The sequence below is a fragment of the Corvus hawaiiensis genome, chromosome 1, assembly GCF_020740725.1.
Source record: "Corvus hawaiiensis isolate bCorHaw1 chromosome 1, bCorHaw1.pri.cur, whole genome shotgun sequence".
Taxonomy (NCBI): domain Eukaryota; kingdom Metazoa; phylum Chordata; class Aves; order Passeriformes; family Corvidae; genus Corvus; species Corvus hawaiiensis.
Window position 1 is genome coordinate 97,140,040 of NC_063213.1, and position 22,357 is coordinate 97,162,396.

At 65.6% G+C, this 22,357-nt stretch overlaps 3 protein-coding genes across 8 annotated transcripts; 2 read left to right on the plus strand and 1 right to left on the minus strand.

Annotated features, from left to right (window-relative positions):
* Positions 1 to 1,061: 1,061 nt before the first annotated feature.
* PNPO (pyridoxamine 5'-phosphate oxidase) lies at positions 1,062 to 3,966 on the plus strand. Its single transcript, XM_048318799.1, has 7 exons — positions 1,062 to 1,143; positions 1,841 to 1,965; positions 2,039 to 2,138; positions 2,233 to 2,286; positions 3,026 to 3,154; positions 3,235 to 3,305; positions 3,379 to 3,966. Exons 1-7 carry the CDS (start codon positions 1,099 to 1,101, stop codon positions 3,542 to 3,544), a joined length of 690 nt encoding a protein of 229 aa, XP_048174756.1. The 5' UTR covers positions 1,062 to 1,098; the 3' UTR covers positions 3,545 to 3,966.
* Positions 3,967 to 5,101: 1,135 nt separating this feature from the next.
* PRR15L (proline rich 15 like) lies at positions 5,102 to 7,421 on the minus strand. Its single transcript, XM_048318814.1, has 2 exons — positions 7,315 to 7,421; positions 5,102 to 5,971 (listed from the first exon to the last, which is right to left on the minus strand). The coding sequence occupies exon 2, from the start codon at positions 5,968 to 5,970 to the stop codon at positions 5,668 to 5,670; it is 303 nt and encodes a 100-aa protein (XP_048174771.1). The 5' UTR covers position 5,971; positions 7,315 to 7,421; the 3' UTR covers positions 5,102 to 5,667.
* Positions 7,422 to 8,498: 1,077 nt separating this feature from the next.
* Positions 8,499 to 20,634, plus strand: CDK5RAP3 (CDK5 regulatory subunit associated protein 3). Of its 6 annotated transcripts, none has more exons than XM_048318568.1 (16): positions 8,499 to 8,587; positions 8,823 to 8,880; positions 9,503 to 9,634; positions 10,805 to 10,905; positions 11,881 to 11,929; positions 13,514 to 13,692; positions 15,625 to 15,761; positions 16,576 to 16,723; positions 16,841 to 16,921; positions 17,067 to 17,132; positions 17,237 to 17,293; positions 17,409 to 17,484; positions 18,031 to 18,119; positions 19,175 to 19,380; positions 20,188 to 20,359; positions 20,461 to 20,634. In XM_048318568.1, the coding sequence occupies exons 1-16, from the start codon at positions 8,582 to 8,584 to the stop codon at positions 20,524 to 20,526; spliced, it is 1,623 nt and encodes a 540-aa protein (XP_048174525.1). In that variant the 5' UTR covers positions 8,499 to 8,581; the 3' UTR covers positions 20,527 to 20,634. The 6 variants fall into 6 exon arrangements, with proteins under 6 accessions (XP_048174525.1, XP_048174552.1, XP_048174543.1 ...); XM_048318595.1 differs by having other exon boundaries at positions 17,067 to 17,088; positions 17,250 to 17,293; XM_048318586.1 differs by having other exon boundaries at positions 17,067 to 17,080; positions 17,242 to 17,293.
* The last annotated feature ends 1,723 nt before the right edge of the window (positions 20,635 to 22,357 follow it).

Consider the following 22,357-nt stretch of genomic DNA (forward strand, 5'->3'; position numbering starts at 1 on the left):
TTTGCTGCTCTGCCACTGCCATCGGCTCTGTTCCTAATGAGCTGCTGGGTCTGGAGCCTGGGATTGTCCCCAAATCCCCGTCCCTTGTCCCAGCATCCCTCAGGGCCACATATCCCATCCCTGCCTTCCCTGTGCTCACTGTCCCCAAATCCCCGTGTCCCCAAATCCCCGTGTCCCCCATCTCCCCGTCCCTTATCACAATCCCCCCAGGCCCAAATATCCCATCCCCACCTTCCCTGTGCCCTGTGTCCCCAAATCCTCGTGTCCTCAAATCCCCCAGTCCCTTGTCACAGTCCCCCCAGGCCCAAATATCCCATCCCCACCTTCCCTGTGCTCACTGTCCCCAAATCCCCGTGTCCCCAAATCTCCGTGTCCCCAAATCCCTGTCCCTTATCACAGCATCCCTCAGGGCCACATACCCATCCCTGTCTTCCCTGTGCCCTGTGTCCCCAAATCCCCGTGTCCCCAAATCCCCGTGTCCCCAAATCCCAGTCCCTTGTCACAATCGCCCCGAACCTAAATATCCCATCCCTGTCTACCCTGTGCTCACTGTCCCCAAATCCCCAAATCCCCGTCCCTTATCACAGCATCCCTCAGGGCCACATATCCCATCCCTGCCTTCCCTGTGCCCAGTGTCCCCAAATCCCCGTGTCCCCAAATCCCCGTGTCCCCACATCTCTCTGTCCCTTGTCACCACCTGGCCCAAATGTCCCATCCCCACCTTCCCTGTCCCCACCTGCCCCTTGTCACAATCCCGCCCTCCCCGACCCAGCTCCCCCCTTCCCACCCTCCCTGTGCCCAGTGGCACCAAGTCCAGGTGTCCCTCTGTGTCCCCAGCGTCCCCTTCTTGTCCCCGATGTCCCCAAGTCCCCGTCTCCCCCTCCCCGAGGCCGCTGCCCCTTTAAGAGCCCCCCCCGCACCTGTTTGTACCCTCATACCACTTCCGGGTTCCTTCGTCCCGCCCCTTCCGCCTCCTCCAATGAGCTGCCAGCTCTCCCAGAGGCGCGCGCGCTCCGCCGCTTCCTATTGGCTGTCGGGGAGGAGGCGTGGCCGCGTTTAGCCACGCCCCCGGCATGGTGGGGGCTCCGCTCGGCCGCGATGGAGCTGGGAGACCTGCGGAAGAGCTACCGGGGGGACACCGAGGTGGGACGGGGGGACCCGGGGGGCTGCTGGCACGGGGGGAGCCCCCAGGCTGTCCCCAAGGCCCGGAGAACCCCCCCTGCCCCCCCCGTTCCCGAGGGTGCCCCCCCCAGCCAGGGTAACCTCCCACGCGGCCGCTTCCCAGCGTGTCCCCAAAACTCGGAGACCCCCCTCAGGATGTCCCCAAGGCTCGGGGAACCCTCCCGTTCCGTGAGGGTACCCCCGCCGCGGTGCTGGCAGTGACCGTAGAACCGGGGTGCCCCCACCCTGAGGGGGTCCCCAAGGCCTGGCGTGACCCCCCCCCCCCCCTCCCCCCACCCAGTGCTCGTTGTCCCCTCGGAACTGGGGTGTCCCCCCCTCCAAAACCTACAGGATCTCCCTCCATGTGCTGAGAGTGACCTTGGACCCAGGATGGCTTCTCTTTGTGGTGGTGACGGCATTGAAATTGGGGTGATCCCCGTCCTAAGCTGTCCCCAAGACCTGGGGTGACCCCAAGACCTGGGGTGACCCCAAGACCCGGGATGGCCCCCCCAGCCTGTCCCCAGCACCTGCGGTTCCCCCCTCCTTCCACTCGCGGCACCCCCAATGCTGTGCCCACCCCGTCCCCTGTGCTGGCCGTGCCCCTGAGTGCGGTGTGACCCCCCCCCAAGTGTCCCCAAAGCCCCGGGTCCCCCCCTTACAGTGTCCCCCGTGTCCCCAGGCCTTCGAGGAGCAGCACTTGGCCTCCCTTGACCCCATCGAGCAATTCCGAGCCTGGTTCCAGGAGGCCCTGGACTGCCCGGACATCGGCGAGGTCAACGCCATGTGCTTGGCCACCTGCACCAGGTGACACAGAGGGGTCGCAGGGTGGTCACAGGGGTGCCCTGGGTGCCGTCCTCACCCCGCTGACCCCACACAGGGACGGGAAACCCTCGGCCCGGATGGTGCTGCTGAAAGGGTTCGGGCAGGACGGGTTCCGCTTCTTCACCAACTACGAGAGCAGGAAGGGGAAGGAGCTGGTGAGGGCTGGGGAGGGGGGGTTTGGGGGGCGAATCCTGGATTCCTGAAGCTGGGAGCTTCCTGAAGTTGACAGCTCCCTCCTCTGCCCCCCAGGATTCCAATCCCTTCGCTTCCCTCGTCTTCTACTGGGAGCCCCTCTGCCGGCAGGTGAGGAGGAGTCCCCCGGGAGCACGGCCGGATCCTGGGAATGGGGTCGGGCAGGGGCTGCTCCCGCTCCGGGTGGGAATTTGGGGCTGGGGGTCACACTGGGATGGGCCCTGGGTTGAGACAGGGTGGGGGGTGGCTGCGGTTTTTGGGTGGAAAAGGCAGGGAATGGGGTGGCTCCGGGGGATGGTGGTCCCCGGCAAGGATGTGATCCCTGAGTTTTGGGTGGAAATGTCCGGGAATGGGGTGGCTCCGTGCACGGGAGCGCCTTTGGAGCCACAGGGCAGAGCCCAGGGGATGGTGGTCCCCAGCAGGGATGTGATCCCTGAGTTTTGGGTGGAAAAGGCAGGGAATGGGGTGGTTCTGTGCTTGGGAGCCCCTTTGGCACCACCGACCAGAGCCCAGGGGATGGTGGTCCCCAGCAGGGATGTGATCCCTGAGTTTTGGGTGGAAAAGGCAGGGAATGGGGTGGTTCTGTGCTCGGGAACCCCTTTGGCACCACTGGCGAGATCCTCGAGGATGGTGATCCCCACCAGGGATGTGATCCCTGCATTTTTGGCGTGGAAAAGTCAGGGAATGGGGCACTTCCATGCTCGGGAGCCCCTTTGGCACCACTGACCAGAGCCCAGGGGATGGTGATCGCCACCAGCGATGTGATCCCTGAGTTTTGCGTGGAAAAGGCAGGGAATGGGCGCGGTTCCGTGCTCGGGAGCCCCTTCGGAGCTGTGGGTCCCTGGCCCAGGTGCGGATCGAGGGCTCGGTGAAGCGGCTGCCGGAGGAGGAATCCGAGCGCTACTTCCACTCCCGCCCCAAGGGCAACCAGATCGGCGCCCTGGTCAGCCGGCAGAGCTCCGTCATCCCGGACCGCGAGGTGAGCCCGGCCCTTTCTCTCCGAGAGCAGCCCACGGGGGCCCCGCTCACCCTCCCCTTCCCCCCTTCCCGACCCCGCAGTACCTGAGGAAGAAGAACGCCGAGCTGGAGGAGCGGTACCGCGACACGCCGGTGCCCAAGCCGGACTATTGGTGAGCGCGGGGGCCGAACCCCCCCAAAATCCCCGCCGTGAGCCCCGCCCTGAGCCCCGCGTGTCCCTTGCAGGGGCGCGTACATCGTGGAGCCGGAGGTGGTGGAGTTCTGGCAGGGCCAAAGCAACCGGCTGCACGACCGGATCGTGTTCCGGCGGCTGCGGGACCGCGCGGCGCCGCTCGGGGCCATGACCCACCGGGCACACGGCGACTGGGTCTACGAGCGCTTCTCGCCCTGAGCCCGGCGCTGCTCGGGAATGTGGCCCGTGCCGCGGCCACCCCCGGCCCGGCCCTGGGAAATGAGTTCAGAGCTCCGCCTGCCCCCGCTGTGTCCCCAAATCCATCCGCGACCGCTGCCGGCGCTGCCGGTGGTTAATTAATCGTGTTAATGATTGTGCAGGGTCCGGTTGTTGTGACCCCGGTGACCCCCTCCCCTTGTCGCTGCCCTGCTGCTGCCGCCGCCTCTCTTTTCCCGTGTTTTGTGTGGAGCTGTGGAATGTGCTCGATGCCCGGTTCATTATTGCTGTTGTTTAATGAACTTCAATAACGCGTCGCTCCTGTCGTGGGCCTGTCCCAGGGCCGTGACACCCCAGCCCTCACCCTGTCCCCTCCTCCAGCTGCTTGTCCAAGCCTGGAAGAAATAAATCGGGATTTATGTGGAGGCGTGAAGGGTTTGGGTTAATACCGGGTTAATATTTACCCAGGCGGGGCCGGGCTCTGCCGGGGCAGCTGGAGCTCGGAGCTGCCGGAAATCCCGGCCCTGGGTGAAACCAATCCCTAAAAACCGCGCCGGTTCCGTGTTTGCCGTCCCGGGACAGGGTCGTGCCAAGGGCTGGCTGTCCCACCCTGGGTGGTGGCAGGGCAGCCCTGGCACGGAGGGCCGGTGGCCACGGGGCTGTGCCACCCTCTGTGCCACTGTCCCAGCCCCCTCAGTGGCTCTGGAGCCTCCCGGCTGTGCCCGTCCCTTGGGAAGAGCCGCCAGGGAGGGACGGGAGGGGACAGGGCGATGTCGCAGGAAGGGGCACAGCCGGAGCTCCCACCCGTGCGGGCACCGGGAGCCCAAATTCCAGGGTGAGGGGGGTTCATGGACCGAGGGCTTCCTGCTGGGACAGGATCCCGGGATCCCAGCGGGACAAGGAACGGGCTGGGAGCAAACAGAGCCGAGGGCGGGGACCGAGGGGGAGGGGGGCCCTGGCACCGGCCCCGTGCCGGGAAACCGGGGCTGGGCTCGGGCTCTTGGCACCCTCCGGCTTTTGTCGGAGCCGGGAAGGCGCTGGAGCTGCGGAGTTCAGGAACAGCCGCACCCTGCGGCGCTGGGAGGGCACCCCGGGTTCCGGCCACCCCCGCGCGTCCCCTTTTCCGTGGGGTCAGGGATTCCCCGGGATGCCCAGGCTCCCAGAGAGATTCCCAGAGGGATCTAGAGCTTTCCCACCCTGCCAGGAATTCGGAGAGAAATCCCTGGAGCTGCCCCTGCTTCCAGCCCCGCGTGTTCCCCATCCGCAGGGTCAGGAGCTGGGAGGGCACCCCGGGCTCCGGCCACCCCCGCGTGTCCCCTTTCCCAGGGCGTCAGGGATTCCCCGGGATGCCCAGGCTCCCAGAGAGATCCCAGAAGGATCCAGATCTTTCCCACCCTTCCAGGCCGGGTTTAGGGATCCGCGGAGCTCTCCCGGAGCCGCCGCCGCCGCTTCCTCGTCCTTCACCGGGTCAGGGATTCCCCGCCATGGCACCGCCCCCACCCGCGTCCCGGAGGGATCCGGAGCCCTCCCACCCTTCCAGGCTGGATCCAGGGATCCGCGGAGCTCTCCCGGAGCTGCCTCAGGCTCGGTTTATTAACCGCAGTTAATTAGCAGCGGGCGCGAGGGCTTCCAACATCCCGACCCCCGGCGTCGGCTCCCCGCTTCCAGCAGCAGGGAGCGATTCCCTGCGGAACGCGGCTCCTCCTGGGAGCCCTCCGCGGTTCCCGTGGGGGGATTTATCCCGCAGGGTCGTTCCCTGGGGACAGGGAAGAGTCGCATCCCCGCTCGGAGGTGACTCGGCAAGGACGCGGCACCGGCGGCTCCGCAGCCCCTCGGGACTGGGACACGAGCGGGGGCTCGGCCCCGAAGAGTGACGGGAGGAGGGGATCGGGATCGGGGCAGAGCCGGGCGGGCGGTGCGGGGAGTGTCCTCATCCTCATCCCAGTACGAACCAGTCAGCGCTGGGGAGCGGGAGGGACGGGCAGCGCCCGGCTCGGCGCCCCGCTCTGCCCCGGGGTCAGTCCTGTCGGCTCCTGGATTTTCCCTCGGATAAACTCCATCCCGAGTCCTCTCTCCTCCTGCAGCCCCCCGGACCGGCATCCCCGGGAGGGTGACATCGAGCCGGGTCACTTCTCCTCGCGCTCGCCGGCCCCGCACAGGTTGGGATGCTCGGCCAGCGTCGCCCTCACTTTCTTCTTCTCCTTGAAGCGCCCGGAGTGCGAGACCTTGACGTGTTTGCCCTTGGTGCTCTTGTCCACGATCTTCTCCAGGCGGGCGGCGAAGCCGGGGGGCCCCTCCGGGCCGGTCCCCTCCGCGCTGTCCCCTCCTCCCGGGGCCGCGTGGCCGTCGGGGCTCTCGTACAGCACCGTGGGCGCTGCCTGGCGCTTCCGCAGGAACGTCAGCTTCCACCAGCCGTGCCCGTCGGCCATCCTGGAACGGGATTCGGGGATCGTATTCCCTCCTGGAGTTCCCTCGGCCCTCCCCGGGGCTGCCATCCCGGAGCTGGCGGCGATGGATGAAGGATGCGGTGCTTCCTTCCCATCGGGGCGCGATCCCCGGGGAGCGCCCCGCGGGGACCAGGAGGGGATTTTCCAGGGCTCGGGAATTCCGGAGCGCCTGGAAAAGGCTGCTGGCAGCGCCGGGAGCTGCCCTTATCGGCCACGTGCAGCGGGCAGGGAGGGAGGGAGCCCGGTGAGCAAACAGGAACAGGAACTGGAACTGGGGCGCAGGTGGGACCGGGGAGGCGCCGGGAGCGCTGCCGGGGGGTCCCCGCCTGCCGCACCCCGGGCTCGGGGCTCGCCTGGCCCCGGTGGGGCCGGGAGGGAGCGCTGGAGGAGCCTGGGGAGGTTCCGGGAAGGCTCCGGAGCCGACCGTGGCTCCAGGGCAGGAACCGAGAGCAGGCGGCTCCCGAGCTGAGCGCTTCCCTGGCCGCGGGCACGGAGAGGATTCCCAGCGCCCTGTCCCGTCCCGGGCTCCAGCCCAGCTCCGTGTCCCCTTCCCGGGGCTCCAGCACAGCCTCGTGTCCCCATCCCGGGGCCCAGCCCAGCCCCGTGTCCCCATCCCGGGCTCCAGCCCAGCCCCGTGTCCCCATCCTGGGCTCCAGCACAGCCTCGTGTCCCCATCCCCGGGCTCCAGCCCAGCCCCGTGTCCCCATCCCGGGCTCCAGCCCAGCTCCCTGTCCCCATCCCCGGGCTCCAGCCCAGCCCCGTGTCCCCATCCCGGGCTCCAGCCCAGCTCCGTGTCCCCATCCCGGGCTCCAGCCCAGCTCCGTGTCCCCTTCCCGGGCTCCAGCCCAGCTCCCTGTCCCCATCCCCGGGCTCCAGCCCAGCCCCGTGTCCCCATCCCGGGCTCCAGCCCAGCTCCCTGTCCCCATCCCGGGCTCCAGCCCAGCTCCGTGTCCCCTTCCCGGGCTCCAGCCCAGCTCCCTGTCCCCATCCCCGGGCTCCAGCCCAGCCCCGTGTCCCCATCCCGGGCTCCAGCCCAGCTCCCTGTCCCCATCCCGGGGCCCAGCCCAGCCCCGTGTCCCCGTTGCGCTCCGCCACCAGCCACCCCTTCCCGATGTCGCCTCCCGCACCTCTTTGGGGGGGTTAAACCCCCTTTTCCCTCTGGCACAGGGGGACAAGGGCACAGAGACCGCGGCCACCACCTCGCTGGTGGCCCCTGTGTCCCCCCACGCCCCCTCCCCCCCCCCCCCGGAGTGCCAGAGCCAGGCGGGACCATCCCCGGCCGTGTCGCCAGAGTGTCCCCGGGGTTGCCACATCCCATCCCGGTACCTGCTCCTGCCGCGCCCGGGGGTCCCGGGGGGGATCCCGGGGGTGTCCCGGGGGTGTCCCGGGGGTGTCCCGGGGGTGTCCCGCGGGGCAGCGCGGGCAGGTGCCGCTCACCTGCCGCTGTCCCCGTCAAGGTGAACCCGCTCCCAAACCCCTCCTGCCGGAGCAAACAGCGGGGCCGGGCCAGGCACGGCTGAATATTCATGACGGGGAGCGGTGCCAGCCCTGGGCGGGTGGCCCTGGGTGGCCCTGGGTGACCCTGGGTGACCGTCACCGCCGCGGGCCGGCCGTGGCAGCGCTCGGGGCGCGGTGGCTCCGGGGCACGAGGGTCGGGCACCGGGAGCGGAGGGAATTGCGGCTCCCGGTGGGATCCGCCGAAACCCGCGGCTGCCGGACCGGTTCCTGCTCCCGCTGCTCCCCGCGAGGTCACCGGGATGTGCCCGTGTCGCCACGGGATGTGTCCCCGAGGGGGGACTCCCAGCCCCGCAGGGACGCGGGGACACCGCGGGACCCCCGGTGACGCTCCCGGGGGCCGGAGCTGCTCCCCCAAGTTAATCCAGCGGGATGATCCCGAGGGATCCTGGTTCTGTCGGGGATTATCGGTGCCTGAGGGATCTGGGAGCTGCTCCAGGACCCCTCCCAGGGGTCCCCAAGGGACCTGGGGTCCCGTTTTGGGGCCGCTGCTGAGGGTCCCACGGGGATTCCGGCTCTGTCCAGTGGTCCCCGAGGGTCCTTGGATCTGCTCTGGGAGCAGCTGGGGGTCCCAGCGGGATCCTGGCTCTGTGCTGGGGTATCCAGTGGTTCCCAAGGGGTCTGGGATCTGCTCTGGGGGAAACGGGGGATCCCCGCAGGGATCGGGATCTGCTCGGGAGCATCCCGGGGACTCCTGCGGGACCCTGAGGGACGGCTTGAGGGGGATCCCGGGGCATCCCGGCTCAGTGCTGGGGCACCTTGGGACCGGGATTGGGGGCGGGATTGAGACCGGGACCGAGATTAAAACCAGGATTGGGATCAGGATTGGGACCGGGATCGGAACTGGGACCCTCGAACTCCTCCGCCATCTCCGATTGGTCCCTGAAGACCCCGCCCCTTTCCCTTCCAGCCAATCGAAATGCCGGCACGTGGCGCTGCCGCGGCGCTCCCGCCTTCTGATTGGTGGGAAGGCGGGACCTTTGGGCGGAGCGCGTTTTGATTGGATGAAGCGCGGGCGCTGAGGCAGGCGATTGGCTGAGGAGGGGAAGGCGGAAGTGGAGAGGCGGAGACGGGAGAGATGCAGGTGAGGAGCGGGAGCGGGACCGGGAGCGGGGAAGGGGAAGGGGAAGGGGAAGGGGAAGGAAGCGGGACCGGGACCGGGACCGGGACCGGGACCGGGACCGGGGAAGGGTCTGGAAGCGGGTCCAGGCCCAGGGGAGCGGGCAAAGCCCGGGCCCGGGCGCTGGAGCGGAAGGTCCCGACCCCCGGCCCACTCCCGGTGCCGGTTCCGGTCCGCATCTCCCGTGTCCTCCCCGCAGGTCGCTCCCCAGGAGTACCAGAATGTGCCCATCGACATCCAGACCAGCAAACTGCTGGGTACGGGAACTCCTCCCCGTCCTTGGCCTCCCCCGGCTCCCCTCTTCCCTCCAAAGCGGGGAAGGAACCAGGAATTCATCCCCGGTTATCCCCGGCCCCATCCCCGCTCTTCCCTCCAAACCGGGGAAGGGCCGGGAATTCGTCCCAGTGTTTGGTTGTTCCCTTTCCCCTCCGGATTTGGGGGGAACACCCAGGAATTCATCCCAATATTTGACCCTTCATTACCTCTCTGAATTTGGAGGAAAAGCTGGGAATTCATCCCAATATTTGCCCTTTCCTTTCCCCCTCCGGATTTGCGGAAAGAGCCGGGAATTCATCCCAATATTTGGCCCCTCCAACCTCCCCCTTTCCCCTCCGATCCCAGGGGTTCCTCCCGGTGTTGGGTCCCCGTGTCCCGGGGGGTGTCCCGGGGGGTGTCCCGGGGGGTGTCCCCCTCACCGTGTCCTCCCCAGTGACCCCGCTGTCCCCATGTCCCCCCCCCGGTGACCCCGCTGTCCCCGTGTCCCCCCCGGTGACCCCGCTGTCCCCATGTCCCCCCCATGACCCCGCTGCCCCCGTGCCCCCCCTGTGACCCCACTGTCCCCGTGTCCCCCCGGTGACCCCGCTGTCCCCGTGTCCCCAGACTGGCTCGTGGACCGGCGCCACTGCAGCCGGCGCTGGCAGGCGCAGCTGCAGCTGGTCCGGGAGCGGCTCCAGGTGGCCATCCAGGACATGCCGGAGAACCCGGAGATCAAAGAGCTGCTGGAGGGCTCCTGTGAGTGGGGATTTGGGATTTGGGATTTGGGATTTGGGATTTGGGAGGTGTGTGTGTGTGGAGGGGTCACGCCTGTTCCGAAAGGTTCGGTGGTGGTAGCTCAAAAACACCCCCAAAACCTCCTGGAGATCCCTCAAAGTCTGCCAGGAACCCCCAGAAACCTCCTGGAGATGCCCTAGAACCTCCTGGGGATCCCTCAAAACCTCTGGGGGATCCCTCAAAACCTCCTGGAGATGCCCAAAAACCTTCTGGAGATGCCCTAGAACCTCTTGGGGATCCCTCAAAACCTCCCAGGGATCCAAAACTTCCCAGGGATCCCCTAAAACCTCCTGGGAACCCCCAAAAACCTCCTGGAGATGCCCTAGAACCCCTTGGGGATCCCTCAAAACCTCCTGGGAATCCCTCAAAACCTCCTGGAGATGCCCAGAAACCTTCTGGAGATGCCCTAAAACCTCTTGGGCATCCCTCAAAATCTCCCAGGGATCCCCTAAAGCCTCCCGGGAACCCCCAAAAACCTCCTGGAGATGCCCTAGAACCCCTTGGGGATCCCTCAAAACCTCCTGGGAATCCCTCAAAACCTCCTGGAGATGCCCAGAAACCTTCTGGAGATGCCCTAAAACCTCTTGGGGATCCCTCAAAATCTCCCAGGGATCCCCTAAAGCCTCCCGGGAACCCCCAAAAAACTCCTGGAGATGCCCTAGAACCTCCTGGGGATCCCTCAAAACCTCTGGGGGATCCCTCAAAACCTCCTGGAGATGCCCAAAAACTTTCTGGAGATGCCCTAGAACCTCTTGGGGATCCCTCAAAATCTCCCAGGGATCCAAAACTTCCCAGGGAACCCCCAAAAACCTCCTGGAGATGCCCTAGAACCTCCTGGAGATGCCCTAGAACCTCCTGGAGATCCCTCAGAGCCTCCTGGAGATGCCCAAAAACCTCCTGGAGATCCCTCAGAACCTCCTGGGGGTCCCTCAGAGCCTCCTGGGGGTCCCTCAGAACCTCCTGGGAATCCCTCAAAACCTCCTGGAGATGCCCAAAAACCTCCTGGAGATCCCTCAGAACCTCCTGGGGGTCCCTCAGAGCCTCCTGGGGATCCCTCAGAGCCTCCTGGGGGTCCCTCAGAGGCTCCCAGGCCCCCCCGCCCGCCGTGACCCCGTCCCTGCTCCGCCCCAGACCTGCACTACTTCCACTGCCTGCGGATCGTGGAGATCCTCAAGGGTACCGAGGCCTCCACCAAGAACCTCTTCGGGCGCTACTCGTCCCAAAGGATGAAGGTGGGAGCGGCCTCCTGTTCCTCCTCTTCCTCCTCTTCCTCTTCATCCCCCTCTTCCTCTTCATCCTCCTGTTCCTCTTCATCGTCCTCTTCCTCTTCATCCTCCTGTTCCTCCTGTTCCTCCTCTTCCTCCTGTTCCTCCTCTTCCTCCTGTTCCTCCTCTTCCTCTTCATCCTCCTGTTCCTCCTGTTCCTCCTCTTCCTCCTCTTCCTCCTCTTCCTCTTCATCCCCCTCTTCCTCTTCATCCTCCTCTTCCACCTCATCCTCCTCCTCCCTCCCCTCCCTCCTCTTCCTCCTCATCCTCCTGTTCCTCCTCTTTCTATTCATCCTTCTTTTCCTCTTCATCCTCCTGTTCCTCCATCCTCCTCATCCTCTTCCACCTCATTCCCTTCCTCCTCTTCCTCCTCATCCTCCTCTTCCACCTCATCCTCCCCTTCCTCCCCTTCCTCCCCTTCCTCCTCATCCTCCTGTTCCTTCTCTTCCTCTTCATCCTCTTCATCCTCCTCTTCCTCCTCTCCCTCCTCTTCCTCCTCTTCCTCCTCTCCCTCCTCTTCCTCCTCTTCCTCCTCTTCCTCCTCTTCCTCTTCATCCTCCTCTTCCTCTTCATCCCCCTCATCCTCCTCCTCCCTCCCCTCCCTCCCCTCCCTCCCCTTCCTCCCCTTCCTCCTCATCCTCCTGTTCCTTCTCTTTCTATTCATCCTTCTCTTCCTCTTCATTCTCTTCATCCTCTTCATCCTCTTCATTCTGTTCATCCTCCTCTTCCTCCTCTTCCTCCTCTTCCTCCTCATCTCCCTCCTCCTCCTCCTCCTCCTCCATCCCCCTCTTCCTCTTCTTCCCTTCCTCCTCTTCCTCCTCCCTCCTCCTCTTCCACCTCATTCTCTCCCTCCTCATCCTTGTCTTTTTCTTCATCCTCCTCTTCCTCCTCCATCCTCCTCCTCCTCCTCCCGTCCCTGCTCACGCTCCCGTCCCTCCCCAGGACTGGCAGGAGGTCGTGTCCCTCTACGAGAAGGAGAACACCTACCTGGGTACGGGATGGGGAGTGGGGATGGGAACAACGAATCCCAGTGGGATGGGAGCCCCGAGGTGTCCCAGAGAAGCCCCTGGGCGGGTGGAGTTCAGTCCCTGAACTGGGATGGGAAAGGGGAATTCAACCTCCAAACTGGGATGGGATGGGATGGATGGGATGGGATCAATGGAATGGGATGGGATCAGTGGGATGAGATGGGATGGGATGGGATGGATGGGATGGGATGGGATGGGATGGGATGGGATGGGATGGGATGGGATGGATGGGATGGGATCAATGGAATGGGATGGGATCAGTGTGATGGGATGGATGGGATGGGATGGATGGGATGGGATGGGATGGGATCAATGGAATGGGATGGGATTGGATGGGATGGGATGGGATGGGATGGGATGGGATGGATGGGATGGGATCAATGGAATGGGATGGGATTGGATGGGATGGGATGGGATGGGATGGATGGGATGGATGGGATGGATGGGATGGGATCAATGGAATGGGATGGGATCAGTGTGATGGGATGGATGGGATGGGATGGGATCAGTGCGATGGGATGGATGGGATGGGATGGGATGGGATGGGATGGGATGGGATGGGATGGATGGGATGGGATCAATGGAATGGGATGGGATGGGATGGGATGGGATGGGATGGGATGGGATGGATGGGATGGATGGGATGGATGGGATGGGATCAATGGAATGGGATGGGATCAGTGTGATGGGATGGATGGGATGGGATGGGATCAGTGCGATGGGATGGATGGGATGGGATGGGATGGGATGGGATGGGATGGGATGGGATGGGATGGGATGGGATTTAAGGGGCAGGAAGTGTGGGAATGCCAAATCCCAGCGGGATGGGAGCCCTGAGACACCCCAAGGACCCCATGGATGGATGGAATTCAGTCCCTGAACTGGGATGGGAAAGGGGAATTCAACCTCCAAACTGGGATGGGATGGGATGGGATGGATGGGATGGGATGGAATGGATGGGATGGGATGGGATGGGATGGGATGGGATGGGATGGGATGGGATGGGATGGGATGGGATGGGATGGATGGGATGGACGGGATGGGATGGGATGGGATGGATGGGATTGGATGGGATGGGGTGGAATGGGATGGGATGGATGGGGTGGGATGGGATTGGATGGGATGGGATGGGATTGGATGGGATGGATGGGATGGGATGGGATGGGATGGATGGGGTGGGGTGGGATGGGATGGGATGGATGGGATTGGATGGGATGGGATGGGATGGGATTGGATGGGATGGATGGGATGGATGGGATGGGATGGGATGGGATGGGATGGGATGGGATGGGATGGGATGGGATTTAAAGGACAGGAAGTGTGGGAATGCCAAATCCCAGCGGGATGGGAGCCCTGGGACACCCCAAGGACCCCCGGGGTGGGGTGGAATCCACTCCCCTAAACTGGGATGGGCTGGGATGGAACGGGGAATTCAACCGCCGAGCAGCGGCGCCAAGGGACGGGATTTGCGGGAACGCCAAATCCCAACGGGACGAGAGCCCTGGGATGTGTGGGAGCCCCGGGGGTGACCCCGCTGTCCCCCCCAGCCGAGCTCTCGAGCCTCCTGGGGCGCAGCATCGGCTACGAGGTGCCGGCGCTGCGGCGGCAGCTGGGGCGCTGCCAGCAGGCGCAGCAGGAGCTGGCGCGGCGCGAGGACGAGTGCCAGCTCGGGGCCAGCGAGCTCCGGGAGCGCTTCCTGGCCTCCTGCAGGCAGTACGGGATCGCCGTGAGTGCCGGGATGGGCCGGCCCCGAAACGGGCCTGAAAGGACCCCAAACGGGCCTGAAAGAACCCCAAATGGGCGTAAAATAACCCCAAATGGGCCTGAAAGAACCCCAAACGGGGCTGAAAGGACCCCAAACGGGCATAAAATAACCCCAAACGGGGCTGAAAGAACCCAAAATGGGCCTGAAAGGACCCCAAACGGGGCTGAAAGAACCCCAAACGGGCATAAAATAACCCCAAATGGACCTGAAAGAACCCCAAATGGGCGTAAAATAACCCCAAACGGGCCTGAAAGGACCCCAAAGGGGGCTGAAAGAACCCCAAATGGGGCTGAAAGGACCCCAAATGGGCATAAAATAACCCCAAATGGGGCTGAAAGAACCCCTGAGCAGACTCTAAAATAACCCCAAAGGAGACCCTAAACCAGGCCCAAACCAGCTCTAAAATAACCCCAAGCAGACCCCAAAATAACCCCTGAGCAGACCCTAAACCAGCCCTAAAATAACCCCAAACGGGCCTGAAAGAACCCCAAACGGGGCTGAAATAACCCCTGAGCAGACCCTAAAATAACCCCAAAGGAGACCCTAAAATGGGCCCAAAACAGCTCTGAAATAACCCCAAAGGGGCCTGAAAGAACCCCTGAGCAGACCCTAAACCAGCCCTAAAATAACCCCAAAGAGACCCCAAAATAACCCCAGGACATCTCCCCAAAACTGACCCTAAAGCAGCCCCCAAAATCCCCAGAGCAGCCCCCCCCAGCTGCCCAGAGGGGTCACACTGGGACCGGGCTGTCCCCACAGTGTCCCCAGGCTGTCCCCAGGGTGTCCCAGGGTGTCCCCGATGTCCCCAGGGTGTCCCTGTGTGTCCCCAGGCTGTCCCCAGGGTATCCCCAGGGTGTCCCCAGGCTGTCCCTGCAGTGTCCTACGGTGTCCCCGATGTCCCCAGGGTGTCCCCACAGTGTCCCCAGGCTGTCCCCAGGGTGTCCCCGGCTGTCCCCGATGTCCCCAGGATGTCCCCAGGGTGTCCCAGGGTGTCCCAGGGCTGTCCCCAGGGTGTCCCCGGCTGTCCCCGATGTCCCCAGGGTATCCCCAGGGTGTCCCCAGGCTGTCCCTGCAGTGTCCTACGGTGTCCCCGATGTCCCCAGGGTGTCCCAGGGTGTCCCCAAAGGGTGTCCCCAGGGTGTCCCCGATGTCCCCAGGGTGTCCCCACAGTGTCCCCAGGCTGTCCCCAGGGTGTCCCCAGGGTGTCCCCGATGTCCCCAGGGTGTCCCCAAGGTGTCCCCAGCTGTCCCCGATGTCCCCAGGATGTCCCCAGGGTGTCCCAGGGCTGTCCCCAGGGTGTCCCCGGCTGTCCCCGATGTCCCCAGGGTATCCCCAGGGTGTTCCCAGGCTGTCCCTGCAGTGTCCTACGGTGTCCCCGATGTCCCCAGGGTGTCCCAGGCTGTCCCAGGGTGTCCCAGGGTGTCCCCGATGTCCCCAGGCTGTCCCCACGGTGTCCCCAGGCTGTCCCCAGGATGTCCCCAGGGTAACCCCGGCTGTCCCCAGGGTGTCCCCAGTGTGTCCCCAGGGTGTCCCCGATGTCCCCAGGGTGTCCCCCAGGTGTCCCCAGGGTGTCCCCAGGGTGTCCCTGCAGTGTCCCAGGGTGTCCCCGATGTCCCCAGGGTGTCCCAGGCTGTCCCCAGGGTGTTCCCACGGTGTCCCCACGGTGTCCCCAGGCTGTCCCAGGGTGTCCCCAGGGTGTTCCCACGGTGTCCCCACGGTGTCCCCAGGGTGTCCCAGGGTGTCCCTGCAGTGTCTCCAGGGTGTCCCCGATGTCCCCACAGTGTCCCCCGGGTGTCCCAGGGTGTCCCCAGAGTGTCCCCGATGTCCCCAGGCTGTCCCCAGGGTGTCCCAGGGTGTCCCCAGGGTGTCCCAGGGTGTCCCCGATGTCCCCAGGGTGCCGACGTGCGCCAGGAGCTGCTGGCGCTGGTTCAGGAGCTGCCGTCGCTGCTGTCCCGCATCGGGGCCGGCGCCAGCGCCCTCGGGGAGGCCATCGAGCTGTACCAGGCCTGTGTGGCCTTCGTGTGTGACAGGTAGGGACAGAGCCCGGGCGGCCCTGGCACCCCAAAACACCCCTGAGCCCCGCAAACCAGCTCCTGTCCACACAAAATACCCCTAAAACCCCCAGACCAGCTCCTATCCACACAAAATACCCCTAAAACCCCCAAAACAGCCCTAATCCACACAAAATACCCCTAAAACCCCCAGACCAGCTCCTATCCACACAAAATACCCCTAAAACCCCCAAAACAGCTCCTATCCACACAAAATACCCCTAAACACCCCCCAAACATCCCTAATCCACACAAAATACCCCTAAAACCCCCCAAACCATCCCTAATCCACACAAAATGCCCCTAACCCCCCAAACCAGCTCCTATCCACACAAAATACCCCTAAACCCCCCAAAACATCCCTAATCCACACAAAATGCCCCTAACCCCCCAAACCAGCTCCTAGCCACACAAAATACCCCTAAACCCCCCAAAACATCCCTAATCCACACAAAATACCCCTAAAGCCCCCAAACCAGTTCCTATACCCCTAAACCCCCCCAAACCAGCTCCTATCCACACAAAATACCCTTAAACCCCCCAAAACAGCTTCTATACCCCTAAATCCCCCCAAAACAGCTCCTGTCCACACAAAAGACCCCCAAACCCCCCCAAACCAGCTCCTATCCACACAAAACACCCCTAAACCCTCCAAACCAGCTCCTATACCCCCAAACCCCCCAAACCAGCCCTAATCCCCCCCCCCCCCCCCCCCCAAAACCACCCCCCGCTCCCCCCAAAACCCCGGGCCCGGCGGTGCTGGGGTGTCCCCTCACCGCTGTCCCCTCGCCAGCCCCGGGGCCGAGGTGGTCCCGCTGCTGCGCTTTGTGGGGCGCAGTGGGAACACCACGGTGTTCCAGTGGCGCACGGGGCTGCCGCCGCGCCGGGTGGAGCGGCCGGAGCTGCGCCGGACCCCGCAGGAGCCGCCCCAGCAGGACACGGTGGGTCCTGGCAGGGAAAGGGAGGGGGACGGGCAGCGGAGACCCCAAATTGCTCTGCTGGGTGGTTTTGGGGTCGTGGCTCACGGCGGGTTTTTTGGGGGGTTTCTTTTTGCACAGATTGATTGGGGGGATTTCCCGGCGGAGGCGCCTCAGGGTGGGGACATCGACTGGGGGATCACGGTGGAGTCCAGTCCGCAGGTGGGTGGCATCGCTCGGGGTCAGGGGTGTCCCTGTGTCCCCAAATCCCTGCTGATGTCCCCCTGTGTCACCCTGTGTCACCCTGTGTCACCCTTTGTCACCCTGTGTCCCCCTGTGTCACCCTGTGTCACCCTTTTTTCCTCAGGGGGACGATGGCATCGATTGGGGTGACGGGGAGAAGGGGACGATCACGGTGGAGCCCAGTCCGCAGGTGGGTGGCATCGCTCGGGGTCAGGGGTGTCCCTGTGTCCCCAAATCTCCCCTGTGTCACCCTTTGTCACCCTGTGTCACCCTTTGTCACCCTTTTTTCCTCAGGGTGACGATTGGGGTGACGGGGAGAAGGGGACGATCACGGTGGAGCCCAGTCCGCAGGTGGGTGGCATCACCCGGGGTCAGGGGTGTTCCTGTGTCCCCAAATCCCCGCTGATGTCCCCCTGTGTCACCCTGTGTCACCCTTTGTCACCCTGTGTCACCCTTTGTTCCTCAGGGCGACGATGGCATCGATTGGGGTGACGGAGAGGGACAGGAGGGGACAATCACGGTGGTGGAGGCTGGAACTGAGGGTGAGCAGGGCTGGGGGGCCCCAAGGGGGGGACAGGCAGCTCCCATCCCCCATATTCCCATTTCCCAGTGCCCCTGGACACCACAGAGGGGTCTGGGGATGGGATTTGGGGTGATGCTGAGATGGGTTTGGGGTCCCATCCCTGTCCTCCTCATCGCCCAGTGCCCCTGGACACCACAGAGGGATTTGGGATTGGGGCAGAGGGTGGGATTTGTGTGCTGGGCAGGATTGGGGTGCCCTGGGGTGATGCTGAGCTGGGATTTGGGGTCCCATCCTTGCTCCCTTCACCCCGTCATCCCCACAGCACAGAGGGATTTGGGAATGGGGCAGAGGGTGGGATTTGGGTGCTGTGCAGGGGGGTTTTGGGTGCCCTGGGGTGATGCTGAGATGGGTTTGGGGTCCCATCCCTGTCCCCCTCATCGCCCAGTGCCCCTGGGCACCACAGAGGGATTTGGGATTGGGGCAGAGGGTGGGATTTGGGTGCTGGCCAGGGGGGTTTTGGGTGCCCTGGGGTGATGCTGAGATGGTTTTGGGGTCCCACCCCCAGCCCCCGAGGGGGTCGCCCGCGGCTCGGACGCGCTGACCCTGCTGGAGAACCCCGAGACGCGGAACCAGTTCATCGACGAGCTGATGGAGGTGGGCACGAGGGGACGGCCACTGGCCCTGCCCCTGGGGTGGCCCTGGGGGTGAGTGACCCCGGGGATGAGTGACCCCATGGGTGAGTGACCCCGCGGGTGAGTGACCCCAGGGCTGAGTGACCCCGTGGGTGAGTGACCCCATGGGTGAGTGACCCCGGGGCTGAGCGACCCCGTGGGTGAGTGACCCCGGGGATGAGTGACCCCATGGGTGAGTGACCCCATGGGTGAGTGACCCCGTGGGTGAGTGACCCCGGGGATGAGTGACCCCATGGGTGAGTGACCCCGCGGGTGAGTGACCCCAGGGCTGAGTGACCCCATGGGTGAGTGACCCCGCGGGTGAGTGACCCCAGGGCTGAGTGACCCCATGGGTGAGTGACCCCGGGGATGAGTGACCCCATGGGTGAGTGACCCCATGGGTGAGTGACCCCATGGGTGAGTGACCCCGGGGCTGAGTGACCCCGGGGATGAGTGACCCCGCGGGTGAGTGACCCCATGGGTGAGTGACCCCGGGGATGAGTGACCCCATGGGTGAGTGACCCCATGGGTGAGTGACCCCGGGGATGAGTGACCCCATGGATGAGTGACCCCACGGGTGAGTGACCCCACGGGTGAGTGACCCCGTGGGTGAGTGACCCCATGGGTGAGTGACCCCGGGGATGAGTGACCCCGTGGGTGAGTGACCCCGGGGATGAGTGACCCCATGGGTGAGTGACCCCGCGGCTGAGTGACCCCGCGGGTGAGTGACCCCATGGGTGAGTGACCCCGCGGGTGAGTGACCCCGCGGGTGAGTGACCCCATGGGTGAGTGACCCCGCGGGTGAGTGACCCCGCGGGTGAGTGACCCCATGGGTGAGTGACCCCGCGGGTGAGTGACTCCAGGGCTGAGTGACCCCGTGGGTGAGTGACCCCATGGGTGAGTGACCCCGGGGCTGAGTGACCCCATGGGTGAGTGACCCCGGGGATGAGTGACCCCATGGGTGAGTGACCCCGCGGGTGAGTGACCCCGCGGGTGAGTGACCCCATGGGTGAGTGACCCCATGCCCCGTCCCCACAGCTGGAGCTGTTCCTGGCGCAGCGGCTGCTGGAGCTGGAGGACGAGGCCGACGTGGTGGCCATGAGCCAGCTGCAGCTGGCTCCGGCCGTGCTGCAGGGCCAGAGCGGCGACCGCGTGCGGGCCCAGCTGGCCACGGCCCGGGAGCTGCTGGCCCAGCTCTGCTCCCGCAGCGTCCAGCACCTCTGCATGATCCTCGCTTCGCCCAGGTGCCCGAAAGTGCCCCAAAAAAGCCCCCAAACAGACACTAAAATAGTCCTAGAACACTCCCTAAATAGCCCCTAAAATAGCTCCTAAAATAGCCCTAAAGCAGCCCCTAAACAACCCCAAAATAGGCCCTAAAATAGCCCCAAAACAGCCCCAGGGGATGGAGAGGGGTCAGCGCTGGGGAGTGGCCATGGGGATTGGGGGAGAGGGTCTGGAGGGGGAGGTGTCCCTGTGTGGGGATGACCCCTGGCTGTGTCGGGGTGGCTGAGGTGGCCCTGGCTGTCCCTGGCCATGTCGGGGTGGCTGAGGTGGCCCTGGCTGTCCCCTGGCTGTGTCGGGGTGGCTGAGGTGGCCCTGGCTGTCCCTGGCCATGTCGGGGTGGCTGAGGTGGCCCTGGCTGTCCCCTGGCTGTGTCGGGGTGGCTGAGGTGGCCCTGGCTGTCCCTGGCTGTGTCGGGGTGGCTGAGGTGGCCCTGGCTGTCCCCTGGCTGTGTCGGGGTGGCTGAGGTGGCCCTGGCTGTCCCTTGGCCATGGCAGGGGTGGCTGAGGTGGCCCTGGCTGTCCCTGGCTGTGTCGGGGTGGCTGAGGTGGCCCTGGCTGTGCAGGGGGGTGGCTGAGGTGGCCCTGACTGTCCCCTGGCTGTGTCAGGGTGGCTGAGGTGGCCCTGGCCGTGCAGGGGGGTGGCTGAGGTGGCCCTGGCCGTGGCAGGGGTGGCTGAGGGTCCCTGGCTGTCCCCTGGCTGTGTCAGGGTGGCTGAGGTGGCCCTGGCCGTGCAGGGGGGTGGCTGAGGGTCCCTGGCTGTCCCCCCAGGTACGTGGAGCGGGTGACGGCGCTGCTGCGGCAGAAGCTGCACCAGGCCGAGCTGCTGCTGGCCAAGAGGGACGCGCTGGCCCAGAAGCGCCGCGAGGCGCTGGCCGAGCAGGCGGCCCTGGAGCCCAAACTGCAGCGGCTGCAGGAGAAGACCAGGGAGCTCCAGAAACTGGTGAGGGAGGGCTGGAGACCCCACAAGACCCTCCCTGCACCCCGATTTTGCCCCTTCCCACCCCACAAGGCGCCCTGAGCCCCTCGCCGTGTGTGTTGCAGATCGAGGCCGACATCTCCAGGCGCTACGGGGGCCGGCCGGTCAACCTGATGGGCATCAACCTGTGAGCCCCGAGAGGCAGAGGGGGGGTTCTGCCCCTGCCGCACCCCCTGCCCACCCCTGCCGTGCTGCTGGCTGCGGGCTGGCGGTGAATAAACCCAAATTTTCCTCCCAAATCGAGCTGGAGTTGAGGTGGGGCGGAGAAACCACCCCCCCCCCCCCCCCCAAAAAGGTCTGGGGGGGCTCGGGGCCACCAGAACCTCGGGGCCACCAGAACCTGGGGGCCACCAGAACCTCGGGGCCACCAGAACTTCGGGGCCACCAGAACCTGGGGGCCACCAGAAGCCCGCGCCCGGTCCTTGGGGTGGCCGTGCTGGGGGGCTCCCGGCGCTGGGAGGGGGCGGTCGGGTTTTAATTTCAGAGCGGGTGACCCATGGCCGGGTGGGGCTGGCGGTGTCGCTGGGTGGGTGGGCCGGACCGGGCCGGACTGGGTCGGACTGGGCTGAACTGGGCCGGACTGGGCCGAAGTGGGTCGGACTGGGTCGAACTGGGTCGGACTGGGTCGAACCGGGCCGCACCGGGCTGAACCGGGCCGGACTGGGTCGGACTGGGCTGGACCGGGTCGAATTGGGCCGCACCGGGCCGGACCACGCCGAAATGGGCCGAACTGGGCTGGACCGGGTCGAATTGGGCCGCACCGGGCCGGACCACGCCGAACTGGGCCGAACTGGGCTGAGCTGGGCCGAACTGGGTCGAACCGGGCCGCACCGGGCCGAACTGGGCCGAACTGGCCTGGACTGGGCCGGAGCCCCGGAGCGGCTTTGGGGCGGGGCTGCCGTGCCCTGTGACGTAATCCAGTGGCCACACCCCCTCTGAGAGGCCATTGGTTGATGTCGCGCGATGGCCCCGCCTCCTCTGACGTTGCAGCCGCTCATTGGTCCGACTCTGCTGTGGGACCGCCCCACGCAGGGCTCGGGGGGTCCCCGGTGGGGCTGGAGGGACCCCAGTGGGGCGGGGGGTTTCCAATGGGGCTGAGGGGTCCCCAGTGGGGCGGGGGGGGCCCCAATGGGGCGCGGGGTCCTATTGAGGCGGGGGGTGCGGCTCTGGGGGTCCGTCCCCCCAGGGAGTGGGGCACAGAGAGCCCCGTTCCCAGGGATCTGGGGGGTCCCGACCCCATAGGATCCGGTTTTGGGGGATGCTGGCCCCGTGGGATCCAGTTGTGAGGGGCTCCTGATCCTGTGGAATCCACCTTGCCGGATGGGGGGGGGGGGGGGGGGGGGGCTCGTGCCCCATGGAACTCGGCTGTGGGGGGCTCCTGGCCCCATGGAATCCATTTGGGGCGATGTGGGGCTCCTGATCCCATGGGATCCAGCTGGGGGGCGTCCTGGCCCCATGGGATCCAGCCGCGGGAGGTTCTGGCCCCATGGGATTCAGCTGTGGGGCTCAGGGGGCTTCCACCCCATTGGTTCTGGGGGGGATCCCATCGCCGGGCAAGGCGTGGGGCCGTGTGGGATCGCTGGCCCCATGGGGGTGGGGGGCTATGGGGGGGGTCCCAGCGCGGCTCCAGCTCTCGCCCCCCGCACCCCTGTCCCCGTCCCCGTCCCCGCTCGGTGCCCCGTGGCCGTGCCGCCGCCGCCGCGGCGACAGCTCATTAACCCCGCTAACGGTGATTAACGGGCTAATTAACGGCTGTCTGGCACTGTCCCGGAGCCGGGAGCCGCGAAGGATCCCCCGTGAGGATTGGGGGGGCTCCGGGGGCAGGGAGGGGTCTGGGGGTCACCGCCCGGGGGTCACCGTCCCCGTCGTCTCCATAGCGAAGGCATGCGGGCGGGGGGCTCGGGCCATAAAGCGCCTTTATCCTCCGGCCTGACCCCCCCCGCCTCGGGGCTCGACCCCCCC